The 13,649-nt window shown below is 35.3% G+C and overlaps 1 protein-coding gene across 3 annotated transcripts in view; it reads right to left on the reverse strand.

Annotated features, from left to right (window-relative positions):
• The window catches only part of LRRC7 (leucine rich repeat containing 7), a 552,677-nt gene that overhangs the window by 35,230 nt on the left and 503,798 nt on the right, over positions 1-13,649 (reverse strand). For all 3 annotated transcript variants that reach the window (XM_077954325.1, XM_028832544.2, XM_028832526.2), the window contains one exon: positions 11,123-11,344. In XM_077954325.1, coding sequence (XP_077810451.1) covers positions 11,123-11,344 — 222 coding nt within the window. The remainder of the gene's footprint in view (positions 1-11,122; positions 11,345-13,649) is intronic.

Consider the following 13,649-nt stretch of genomic DNA (forward strand, 5'->3'; position numbering starts at 1 on the left):
ATTTTATATTATTGTAAATCTTGAAGGCACTAAAAATCTAAGAGAGACAAATTTCACATGTGCCAAGTATATGAAGAACTGCCTTAATATATTTTTTAATAATAGAAATAATAAAGATGACAGTGGAGTTTTATAAATGTGACAAACATAAATTCTGATCTGAAGCTAGACTGCTCTTGGGCATGCTAAGATATGGCTAATACGTTGTATTGTGACTAGTGGGTCTCATAAAGCATGTCAGAGAGAGTATTCCTCTCACATATAAGTAGTTGCACCTGCCTGCTAAGGCCCAAAGAAGCCATAAAATGTAAGAGGACAGAATACCTTACATCCAAGAAACAGTCTGAAACTAAAGAGGATCAGCAAAGAGGAAATGCAGTGTTCTAGTAAAAGATTAGGTCTAGGAAGCTAATAAATAGTTTATTTAATGAGAACCAGTATTTTAATTTTCTTTTTATTTATTTTTTTATTTTTTTGAGATAGGGTCTTGCTGTTTCTCAGGTTGGAGTGCAGTGGCATAATTTTGGCTCACTGCAGCCTCTGCCTCCCACGTTCAAGTGATCCTCACATCTCAGTCTTTGGAGCAGCTGGGACTACAGTCACGTGTCACCATGCTTGGCTAATTTTAAAATTTTCTTTGTAGAGATGAGGTCTTGAACTCCTGTGCTCAAGTAATTCTCCCACCTCAGCCTTCCAAAGTGCTTGGATTATAGTTGTGAGCCACCATGCCAGCCTCAGTTTTCTTTTAAGAGACTGGTTTTAAAGAATGAATGTTTTGGCTGAAAACACATCCAGTAGTAGTGCAATCAATGGTATTTCAGAGTCTGCTTCTGTAATTCTACTTTACTTGATACTTCCAGTCTGTGTTAATCTTACTCTAATTACAATACTGGGTCTTATTTTGGAAGGGCTTTTTTGATAAAATGGATTGTTACAAAAATTAGCTTGGCATGGTGGTGCACACCTGTAGTCCTCGATACTCAGGAGGCTGAGGCAGGAGGATCACTTGAGACCAGGAGTTTGATGCTGCAGTGAGCTATGATTGTGCCACCACATTCCAGCCTGGGTGAGCCCTCTCACTAAAATAAATAAGTAAATAAATAAATAAATAAATAAATAAATAAGTAAATAAATAAAGAATAAAGGCTAAAATTCTCCCTGCCTTTCTCAATAAAAAGGATATGATGACATGACTCCTTGTTAAAATACATGATGAGTTTTAGAAAGAAAGGGTGTCAGTTATTCAAAGAGTGCCTCAATTGTCAATGACTTTGAAATAAACTACTCTGGAAAACTGTCATAGCTTTGACAATAAAAACTGTTGCAGAAATAATGATGTATGACTTCCACATAATATTTATTCCACATAATATTTATAAATATTCCACAAATATTTATTGATTCCCTACTAAGTACCAGGCAGATAAAAACATCCTTGACCTCAAAGAACTTACATTCTAATGAGGAAGACAGGTAGCAAACATAAACAACAAATAAGTAATTTCAGATAGTGGGATGAGCTGTGGAAAAGAGCAGGAAAGGTAGTAGAGAGTAAGTGAAATGGAGTCAGGAGTTGTTCTACTTATTTATTTATTTTAAGCTTATTCTTGCCTCGGGAAAGAGCTATTTTCGATACAGTAGGTAAAAAAGCCCTCTCTGAGTATGTCACATTTGAGCAGAAATGTGAATGATGTCAAAGATCAAACAATGAACAATAAGAAAAATGAAACATTATCCCAAGCAAAGGGGATAGCAATTGTAAATGCCCTGAAGATGGATTGGTCTTTACAAAGTCAAGAAACAACAAGATGACATAAGGATGAACAAATAGATCAATTTAATAGAATAGAGAGTCCAGAAATAAATCCTAACATTTATAGTCAGATGATTTTGACAAAGGGTTCAAGGTAATTCACTGGGAGAAAGACGAGTCTTTCAACAAATGGTGCTGGGACAAGATACCCCTGTGCAGAAGAATAAATCTGTACTCATATCTCACACCATACACAAAAGTTACGTAAAGTAGACCAGAGGCTGAAACATAAGACCTAGATTATAAAACTCTTTGATGAAAATACAAAAGGAGTAAAGTTCATCACCTTAGATTAGGCAATGATTCTTAAATATGAAACCAAAGACGATATAAGAGACTGATATGTTGGACTTCATAAAAACTAAAAACTTTTGTGCTTCAAAGAAGACAATCAGAAAGTGACAAGAAAACCCACAGAATGAGAGAAAATATTTGCAAACGATATATCTGATTAGGTTGTATATCCAGAATATGTAGATAACTTTTACAATCCAATAATAAAAAGACATCCAAATGTAAAAATAGGCAAAATATTTTTTAAAGATATTTCTCCAAAGAAGATATATAAACATTCAAAAAGTATATGAAAATATACCCAATATCATTAGTGATTAGAGAAATGTAAATTAAAATGACAATGAGATACTAATGAACAGGATGGCTATAATACAACAGACAAACAATAATAAGTATTGGTAAGGATGTGGAAAAAGTGGAACCCACATTCATTGCTGTTCAGAATTAATATGTTGTAACTACTTTTAGAAAAGAATTTGGCAGTTCCTCAAAATGCTAAATATAATTACCATATGACTCAGCAATTTCACCTCTATGTATCTACCCAAGAAAAAAACATATATCTCCACAGAAATTTGTACATTAATGTTCAGAGCAGTATTATTCTTAATAGCCAAAAAGTAGAAACAACCCAAATGGTCATCAACCATCAACTGATAAATGCATAAGCAAAATGTGGTATATTCATACAACGGAGTATCATTTAGCAATGACAAAGAACGAAATACTGATACATGCTACATTCAGTTCTTTATGCTAAGTGCAAGGAGCAAATCACAAAAATACATGTATTGTATGATCCCATTCATATTAATTGTACAGAATAGGCAAATATATAGAGACAGAAAGTAGATGAGTGGTTGTCTAGGGCTGGAGGGAGTATGGAAAGTGACTGCTCATGGATGCAAAGTTTCTTTTTGAATGATGAAAATGTTGTAAAGTTAGATTATAGTGATAGTTACACAACTGTACAAATGTAATGATAACAATAAATTATACACTTTAAGCAGGTGAACTTTATTGTATATAAATTATATCAATAAAGCCGTTAAAAAACAAGGTCATCATGACAGAGCTATGGAAAGAATAGAAGGAGAGGAAGGTGGGGCCAGATCTGCAGGGACACTATGCCATAGTAAGTATGTACAATTTATTCAGAAATTTTGAAAGCCACTAGAGCGTTTTAAGAGGAAGAATGGTGTAATATAATTTATGTTTTTAAAAAAGGATCACTTTAGTAGTGGATAATAGACAAAAGGGAGGTAAACTGGAAGAAGAGAAAGCAATATCGAGGCATTTGAAGTAGTCAGGACTGAGGTTACGGCCAACTAAGATGGTAGCTGTGCAGGTGGTGAGAAGTGGTGGGTTCAAGGCATATCTTGATAAAATTGCTGTGGATTGAGTGTAGGCTGTGAGGAAGGGGAATCAAGGATGTTTGGTCATATCAAAAGGGTGATAGGCCATTAACTGAAATGGGGAAGTCTAGGAGGGAAGTAGGTTTGGTAGAGTTAGCAGCAGGAAGTGGTTTTTTAAAACCATGCTAAGTTTAAGAAACTCATCAGACATCCAGGATGAGATGTCAACAAGTAGCTAATTGCATAGAAACATCTGGAGTAAAGGAGAGAGAACAAGGCTGGGGGTACAAATTTTGGAGTCACTCAGCCTAGAACTGAATTCAGGGAAGAGTATGGATAGACAAGAGTCAAGTCCCAAGCACTAGATCACTCCAACATTTAGAGGTCAAGGACAGAAGAGGAATCGACAAAGAAACCAGGAAATAATGGCTGGTGTAGTAAGAGGAAAATCAATAGAATTTCGGCAGCCAAGTGAAGAAAATGTTTCAAGAAAAAGGTCAAACCACATGGCTGAGAGGTCAAATGAGATGAGGATGGAGATTTGACTGTAAGACTTGACAGGAGCAGAAAGAATGCTTCATGGTATGTAAATTAAGCTTGATATTAAAGTTACTGCTACTTTTAGCTCCTCGTTTTATGGGTTATTATATAACAGCAGTTTTATGATAAAGAGTGCTATGCAGTAATAAGCTATTATAACTTTTCATTTTGACTTACATTATGTGCATTACTTAGCCACACAAAATACACATAAAACTTCTTTGCATTTTCCAAAATTTCTAATAAGCCCATGAAATAGGCTCAAAAAGGAAACAGTGATTATAAAAATGTATATATGTTAATATTCAAGGATAATTAATATTTTTTGAAATACAAATTCTTCTGTTTTCAAATCTTTTTCTGTTGTGAATGAAAGATTCAAATCCAGCTGAAATTCCTAGTTAAATCTTTCAAAAAGATGTACTGGTCAGCTGGGTGCAATGGCTCACGCCTATAATCCCAGCACTTTGGGAGGCTGGCATGGGTGGATCACTTGAGCCCAGGAGTTCGAGACCAGCCTGGCCAACATGGCGAAACTCCATCTCTACTAAAAATACCAAAATTAGCTGGGTGTGGTGGAGCATGCTGTAATCCCAGCTACTCAGGAGGCTGAGGCAGGAGAATTACTTGAATCCAGGAGGTGGAGGCTGTGGTGAGATTGCCTCACTGCACACCAGCCTGAGTGACAGAGGCTCTGTCTCAAAAAAAAAAAAAAAAAAAAAAGATGTACTGGTATCAAGATTGACTAATAAAATCCCCAGATGTAGCATTTTCTAGGTCTTTCAGAAAAAATTAGCTGATTCTGTATGTATCTAGGAAACAGAAACTCAAATGCATTTTTAGCCTGGAAATAAATTTTAAAGATTAGTCATTTCATTTCCTTCATTTTGGACTTAAGGAAACCAATAAGATAATATGTATTTAGTGCAACATTGAAATAAATCTTTTTATTCCCACTGCAATGTTTACTGCATTCTGCCATGTGACTGCACACAATTTATAAAGTCGATTGACAGACTTTCTGATGTTGAGTTACACATTCTCTGTTTCAAACTATGAATTACGAATTCAGAGCTGAAGCATTATTTTGATGACTGGAGAATAAAATTCTATGTGGGAAATATTCACAAATAGCAATTCTTTAACTGGGACAGGATAAGGTATAGGATGTCCCTGAAATAATTTGAGTAAATAACATAGATTAAAACCACATTAATACCTATTTTACAACTACCTTTATTGAACTATTCCCTTTTAATTAAAAAATTTATAATTTAAATAAAACAAACCTCTCCAAATGTTTCTTCTTACATCACTCAGCAGAATGTAGTTTTCTTCACCTGCACACAATAAATGAAGTCCTCACCTGGAACTCTTGAGTGCTCTTTGGGCAGCTGACCACAGCATCTAATCTAAAGAGATGTCTGAAATCCTGTCTCTCAGCTAACTGTTTTATGTAGTCCACATAATATTAAGTATTAAAATGATTTCTTCCAGGATAGACTACAGCATCTCCTTGTGAGTACGTTTTGGAACTTTTTCCCCTTAAATATGATGGATGCATATCATTTTTTATAACTTTCTGAGGCTGATTCTAATGTGAGCTTACAAGTTCTCTTTCAGACACAAACTTTAGTTCACATGTATACTTGCAGGCACTGGCAGGAGACAGCCATAGAGCTCCTGCTATCCTGATGTGTTAGGTTGGCTGGGCTCCTGCCATTTTGATATGTTAGGGAGGTCCTCTTGTCCAGGGCAGACATGGAATGAAGGGTGTATTTTTCCATCGTTTCACTCTTCCAATGTGAATTTAATCTTGACTTGTGTGCTTGGCTATAGTGTAGCAGGCTGCAGCATGTAATGTGGTAGACTCATGGGACTCGGTTCTAATCCCAGCCCAGCTTCTAAATTGTGTGACTACAGGCAAGACATTAACTTCTCTTAGTCTTAGTTTTGTAGTCTATAAAATGGAAACTGCTCTACCTATATCACAGCATTATCAATTAAATCAGTGAATACATAAAAGGGTTTTGAAAGGTTTGAAGCATCATGCTGATGTTTGTCCTTCTTATTTCCACTTTGGCATCTATATTATCTACTTATTTAAATATACTCTATCTTGTATTACACATTTGTAAAAGGGAAAAACAAAGATGACGTTAGTTTCTTTTAAAAATATCCAACAGCTTATGGGCAACTTATGTATGCTTTTAAATAGTGATATTGTAATATATTATTCAGCTGATAAATTGTTGAGCTACAGAATATCTAAAGCAGTGCTCCTCAACCTTGGCTACACAATAGAAGCACCTTGGGGAATTTTCAAAAGTCTCACTGCCCAGGTCACATGTAGACTACTAAAATCAGTGTATCTGGGGATGAGAGCAAGACATCAGGATTTTTTAAAGCCCCTCAACAGATTCTGCAGCTGTGGTTAAGAACAACTTATATAAAGCATTACCATATTGTGAAGGGGAGGATAAGGTGGATGGGATCTTTAAGCTTCTTTAGTTCCGCTGGGACACAAATGAAAGATCTAATAGGATGACTATTCTGAAGAGTTTTCCATGTGGAATGGAAGTCAAACCGTCACTTTCTGGCTGTTTTATTCAGTTCACTACTTAATACAACTCTGACTCTTACCCTCTATTATGTTTGTAAGTAATCTAAATGGTTTATGCATTAAAATCTCCTTTTCAAGTAAAATCCCTTGATAATGAACTTCAGGTGACATGTATATGGTTTTTGCTGCAGATATTATTTGAAGTCAGATTTATAGTTTACAGAAATTAATACATTGAATCTGGGTAACATTTTATAGTTGAAACATAACTTCCATATATTTAATTTAAACCTAGAGTTGAAAACAGACTTGATACTTGTTATTTCTGAAAAATAAACATGAAAATAAGTTCATTAAACTAGAAGTTTAGGTTTCTAGAGTTCTTGACTATTTTATCCTTTTTATTGTGATGGCTGGTTTGAAAGTTTAGATGGTTTTATCACTGAAGGGGAGCCTCAAAGCTTACTAAATGCTTCTTTATGGCTAAACAAAGTTCATTACTCCGCTTACATAACAAATGACACTCATTCTAATTCTTTCAATGTCGTCAGTTTTGGCATTGATTATATATGTTCATTTCCACATGGAACTTATTTTAATCAGGTTAAAAAGACACCAGTTCTTTGGGTGACCTTAAGGGATATAGAAGTATGTTTTCATTAATAATAATTTCCATTTGTTCAGTAGCTTTTTCTTTTCTAAGCAATTGGAAGTATTCATGAGTTCACTTGAACACTCCATAAGGCAGTTCTCTAATTCTGAGTTATAGTTCAGGCAGCTTTAATTAATATCATTTGACAGAGAGGGCATTGAGATCATGTGGTGAATTTTACAGTAAGATTAGGACACAGGACTCAGATTGGGGTCAGAAAAAATCTGACTTAAAATTCCAGCTTGGCCAATTACACTTTCCATAAATTATTTTCTCTCTGCCTTGGTTTCTTCACTTGTAAAAATAAAATAAGATTATTACGAGGATTAAATAAAATAGTATATGTTAAGCAGGCCCAGTTATATAATTAGTTGGACCTGATGCAAAATGAAAATGTGGGCTCCTTTATCAAAAATTATTAAGAATTACAAGATGGTGACAGCAGGGCATTAATCCAAATGCGGGGCCCTTTTAAGTGCAGGACCTTATGCAACTCTACAGGTCACATGCCTCTGCTGCCATACCTGTGTGTGAGAAATAAGAGTGTAAAACACATAGCAGGTGCTTAATATATGGTAACTGCTGTCCCTTTCTTTGCTATTTTCATTCAGATTTCCTTTCCCTGAATCAAAAAACATGTATTCACTGTAATCAGATTTTGTTTTACCTGTAGTATTTCAATAAGTGACTACTGTTTAACTAAAGTTTCCAAGGTTTACTTTAACAGAAATTATTGTGTGTTATTATACTGAGTAGACTTTCTTTGCACTACATTTATTGTGTCTCCTTGCTCTTAAAAATGTTGAATAATTTAGGTTTTTCCATATTGTACCTGACCAAATTTACCATTTGTTAGATAATTTAAATTGAACTTTGCTTTTCTCTTTATGGCTCTTTTATAGCACCACTAGAAATGTCTTATTAAAATAGAATGTTTTGATTTATATGTCCCAAATGTACATTAGAAATTTTATGTTACATCACTGCTCTTTACACTTAAATCACTACTCTATAATTTTCATGTGAAGCTCCATAAAGTCTTTACATGTTTTAAATGTTTTTCTCCATTTTTTTCCTTGTTAAATTTGGAATACAGGTCTTCTTTTAAAACACACAGCCACATATACTTACTAAAAAGGTCTGAATTTTCAAAAGAAATATAACTTAGGAAAGTAAAAAACATATGAAATAGTTTCATTATGAGAGTGAAATATATAATCTCTCAGCCTCTTTTAATGTTTTTTGGTTTGTTTTTCTATCTTTAGATGAAGGAGGTTGGGACTGATAATCATTAAGTTTCTTCAAATATTTGAATTCTTAAAATATTCTATTTCTTCTGTTTTCTGTTTCTATACCCTCAGTGCCAAGCTTACAGAGTGTGTGTGTGTGTGTGTAGAAGTTTATTATTTGACTCTCACAAATTCTTTTTGAATGTCGTTGGTGGGTAGCAATGCTCTCATTTTATCAGGAGAGAAACTGACTCTCAGGAAGAGTTAATAACTTGGCCAAGGACAAGTGGACAAGTGGCTCATAAACGTAAACATGAAACTAGAACTCCAAATTCTGAGACCTAGTCCTAGTGTCTCTTTCTTGAACACTAAGCTAAATGAAGAAGGGGACAGGTTAGAGAAAGAAAAAGAGATGAAAGAAATCAGGGTAGTAGTCAGTAGTGTGCTGGAAAATATTTAATAAACAACTGGTTGGGGTTGGGGGAGTGCCTTAATTCGCAGTGTTTGCTGATGTTCCTGGTATAATTTTTCCCACAACTTCAACCTATTAAGATGATGTCACTGAAGGTGTGACTGGGAAGAGGAGCACATGGCAATGTGCCAATATGAGCTGGCCAACTGCAAAAACAGCTTTAAGAAACTGACTCAAGATTTATAATGGGATGAGAGGTAGCATAGTTTGGGGACCAGAACTGGTTGTTTAAATGCCTTTAGGCTTTCTTTCACTCCGAAGTCTTTTTTATTGAAACATAATGATATTTGTATATATATTCATGGGGTGCATGTGATATTTTGTCACATGCACAGAATGTGTAATCAAGTCAAGGTGTTTAGAATATCCATCACCACGAGGATTTATCATTTCTCTATGTTGAGAACATTCCAAGTCCTCACTTCTAGGTATTTTGAAATGTACAATACATTCAAAACCATTTCAGCCTGAAACCAAGGCAGAAAAAACTGGGACACCAAAAGGTGTTATATTTAAGTCCCTTCCTTAACATATAGGCAGTTCTACAATTCTGAGTTATAGTTCAGACAGGTTTAAGCATTCAATTGAATGTTTCAATTTTATCTCTCAGTTTGAAAGGCACTTGATGTTATCAAGCTGGGAATGAAAACATTTGAGAGCTACTATAAATACATTTTTCTGAAATAATCATAATGTTCTAAACTCAATACATGTGTAAACTTTAAAACTTAGTAATTCTCTTACTAGTCAAACTTTATATAATTTACATATTTTTGAGAAATAGTATTAAAATAGCCTTTAAATTTGGGGTGTTCAGAATAACTGCATGCTAACACTAAACCTACTTTTCAATGTAGGTGAGAACAGAGAGCATTAATCTCAGTGGATTTTCAAATGCATTGATTCTGGGAGGAAAAAACCATGTAGCTTTTAATAAGAATAACTAAATCAGAGAACTCGCTTGAGTTATGGTACTTGTGGGCAAGTAATATCTATGAACAATTTTTTAACCTCCTAAGATGCCTTTGGTAAAGCATAATTTAAAATTGTATTAACTTTTAAGAGTATCTGGAGAATTAAAAACCCCATATCATTATCTGATTAAAGGCACCTGTCTGGTTTATAATACCTTAAATTCAACACTTGACCTAGATTAAGGCAGGAGAGGGAGAAAATTATCTTTAAAAAGTACCTATGATTCTGAGAATGATTAGTACATAATCTAGGCTTCAGGAAGGATATTAAGAAATAGAGGAGATGTTTAAAGCCCCTGGAATCCAAATGATAAATGACTCTTAACAATATAAAGGTAAAATCTGGAGAATGAAGTTAATTTTGATATGTTTAGAAAGTCAGGTGAGGAGATACGTAAAACTTTGATAAGTAATAATAAAATGAAGCTTTTATAGACCATATTAAAAGTCAGAAAAGTCAGTAGGAATGTAGCCTATCTATCTGAATAATGAAATAAGAGAAATTAATTTTAAGAGTGTATTAAGATCTAAATGTTTTACTTTCTAAGATTAATATAGTTCAATAGATGCAATCCCATTCAGTTTTCCAGTCCTAAGGAACTAAAACAGATTCTACAATGGAAAAGCAAACCTTAATTTTAGATAGGTTTGAAGAATGCAATTGTTTTCGCTACATGGCATTTATCAGTAACTTGAAGCATGTCAGAAACATTTCCCTTCTAACTGTTCTTTATAGTTATCTTCACATCTTCACAGCAAAGCTTTATCTCTGCACCATTCAACAATCCGAAGATAGGACTTTTAAAAGATATCTTCCCACAGATGGGGGAAATAAAACAGTTTACTTTCACACTGTAGGTTTCACCAGAGGACTTGGTAAACATACCTAATCCATTGAAGTCCTTTATAACATTCAAAATCTGTACTGTAGAGCTAAATTGGAGTGAGGAGTGGGTAGGACAGGGTGTAGGATAGTACTGGAAAAATTATTCCGCCCCATCAATTTTTCCTTTTGTAAAACGGGTATTTTACCAACCATAAATCCCTATATGTTGTAGTACTTAACCACTGGAAAGAAGGATAAAAGTCCCCACAAAGAGGACCCTACCCCATTCAACGTGGTGATGGCATTGTGTCCTGGACCACATTAACGAGGGAAGGCACACCATGGATTGTTTGGACTTTTCTTTCCTGAAAATTCATCAGTAATAAAGAAACACTTCTCACCTGCTCTGGATATCCATCCATACTCCTTTGCCCTTTCGTTTGAATTAAGCACCGTCCAGGTTGAGGTCCCCGGGTGGCCTGTGAAGAGGGGATCTGAATAGGCAATGGTGACTGAAATTGCTGAATGGTCACTTTGTTTATATTTCCTTCATATGGCTGCTGCTCCCGGCTGCGATGCTGAAGGCTTTGGGACCCCATCAACGTCTGGATATGGCTGCCTGCCTGTGGAGAAGATAATCTGTCAGGCAAAGATTCATGGTGCTGAAAGGATGTGATTAAAGTAGAAAGCATGTACAGAATACTTCTCTGGTAAAGCGGCACCATTTGGGCTCTCAGTCATGGCCGGAAGGGATAATGAAGAAACAGTAAGGGTCTGCCTACTGTGGTTTGTGAAAATGTTAATATTGGAGCAAGGTCACATTAAATACATTCATAGTCATCTGCTGGCTTGCCAGAGATAATTTTAACCTCACTTTAAAGGAACAAAATTCAGTTTGAAAAATCTCAGGAAGAAAATTAAGTCACAACTTAAAGGGAAGCTGTATCTGATATTTCATCTTGAAATATACCAGAGAGAGACAGAGAGATGTCAATATATGTAACACCAGGGGGGAAATGCTGGAAACAGTTTTCTGATTCGGACGCAACTAAGTTTGTTCAGATGAGTATAACCAATATTTATCAATTATCACCATTATTCAAATACAGCCTTTGAAATCTCTAAGTTACATTAAAAATTAATCATGTGATAAATTCCTGTGGGGGCACTAGCTATGGAAACGTCTTCAAAATGAGCTCTCTCTGCAGAAGATCATCTGGTCATGAGCTTCCAGATGGATTAATCAGTACCCCTTATTTAAACGGATAATGATAATTTCTAAATTCTTAAAGATGGAGGAGAGAGGGTATGCTTGCTGCGGTCTCTCATCTTTAAATGATATGATCATACCCCTACTTCTTTGTTGACTCCTGTTTTCTCATCTTCATTTTAGCACCAGCTCCTTGCGTCATTCTGTCTGATGTCTTTTCTACCAACCAAGCAAGCAGTTTTGTGTGTGAGCTGGTAAGCCAGAATATGCCTTTCTAAACTGAGAATGGCTTAACGTGGAAGTCTAACATGGAAAATGAATGCTGATCATGAATAATTTTAAACATATATTTTAATGCTGTGCTTAGTACTTCACCCATTACTATTGAAAGATGTGGGGATTTATTTCCTGAATTCATTTTCTTTCCTATTGATCTTTTAAGGATAGGTGACATGAATTCAAAAGTGAATTTCATCTTTGAATTCATTAGCTAGGAAAGCTTGTGAAATTTCCTGACTAATCAAGATTTTTGATTACTATGAAAAAGTTAGGTTGGAGTCATAAAAAGATAATTATTAAATAAGTATTCATGGAAGAGATTAAATTTAATTATTTTAAAGTTTTTAAAGAAGAGCAACATAAAAAATACTATAGTGATAATGAAAAATCATTTGCAGAGGAAAAATATACTACTGGATTCCAAACAAGAGACAATTTCAAAAGAAAATATTCAAAATTATAATTTGGCAATATGTAAGGCAAAATAAACAACCATTTGATTATATTTTAGATGTCCAATTGACTGTCTTGGTATCATTTACAATTGTTTACATTCAAAAACAGTAATGATATCTCAGACATGAGAAACTGGAGGAAAAGATGCAAAAAAGGGCTTCAGACTATACCATCACAATGTGAAATCAATTATCAACCCAACTCTGTCCAACACATATCCAGTGATTACAGATCTATAACCTCATAAATACAACTAAGATAACCTCATAAAGGGCAAATCTGTATTTCTCCATTATATCTATTCCCTTCTCAGAAATCTTAATGAAAGAAGATATTTCAGCCTTTTCAGCCATTCTAGAACATTGAACACCCTTGTGGTCAAGTTTTTCCTTATTGCAAATTCAATTCTTGCTTGCTGCCATGGAATATCTTTTCTTTTTTTTCCAGGGGGTGTAAGTTGCACTGTGTTTTTGTTTGGAGGAAAGGACAGCCATGATAAGCTCAGTATCACATTCTGATCTGCTGTATTATTTTTTTTTTCTTGGCAACGGAGTCTTTTTTCTGTTGCCCAGGCTGGAGTGCAGTGGCACGATCTTGGCGCACTGCATCCTCCGTCTCCCAGGTCCAAGTGATTCTTCTGCCTCAGCCTCCCAAGTAGCTAGGATTACAGGCCTGCATCACCATGTCCAGCTAATTGTATTTTTAATAGAGACAGGGTTTCACCATGTTGGCCAGGCTGGTCTCGAACTCCTGACCTTAAGTGATCCACCGGCCTCAGCCTCCCAAAGTGCTGGGATTAAAGGCTTGAGCCACAGTGCTTGGCCTGCGCTGCTGTATTTTGAATGAACTCACTGGCATGCCCAGTTACATAGCTAGAGAAAATGATTTCAGGAGTCAGAGGAGCTGGGGGTGGAACTATCTGACTGAGGGTGACTGGCCTGGCTACTGAGAAATCAACTGATTTTTAAGTTTACATCTGCTTC

The sequence above is a fragment of the Macaca mulatta genome, chromosome 1 (assembly GCF_049350105.2).
Source record: "Macaca mulatta isolate MMU2019108-1 chromosome 1, T2T-MMU8v2.0, whole genome shotgun sequence".
Taxonomy (NCBI): Eukaryota; Metazoa; Chordata; class Mammalia; order Primates; family Cercopithecidae; genus Macaca; species Macaca mulatta.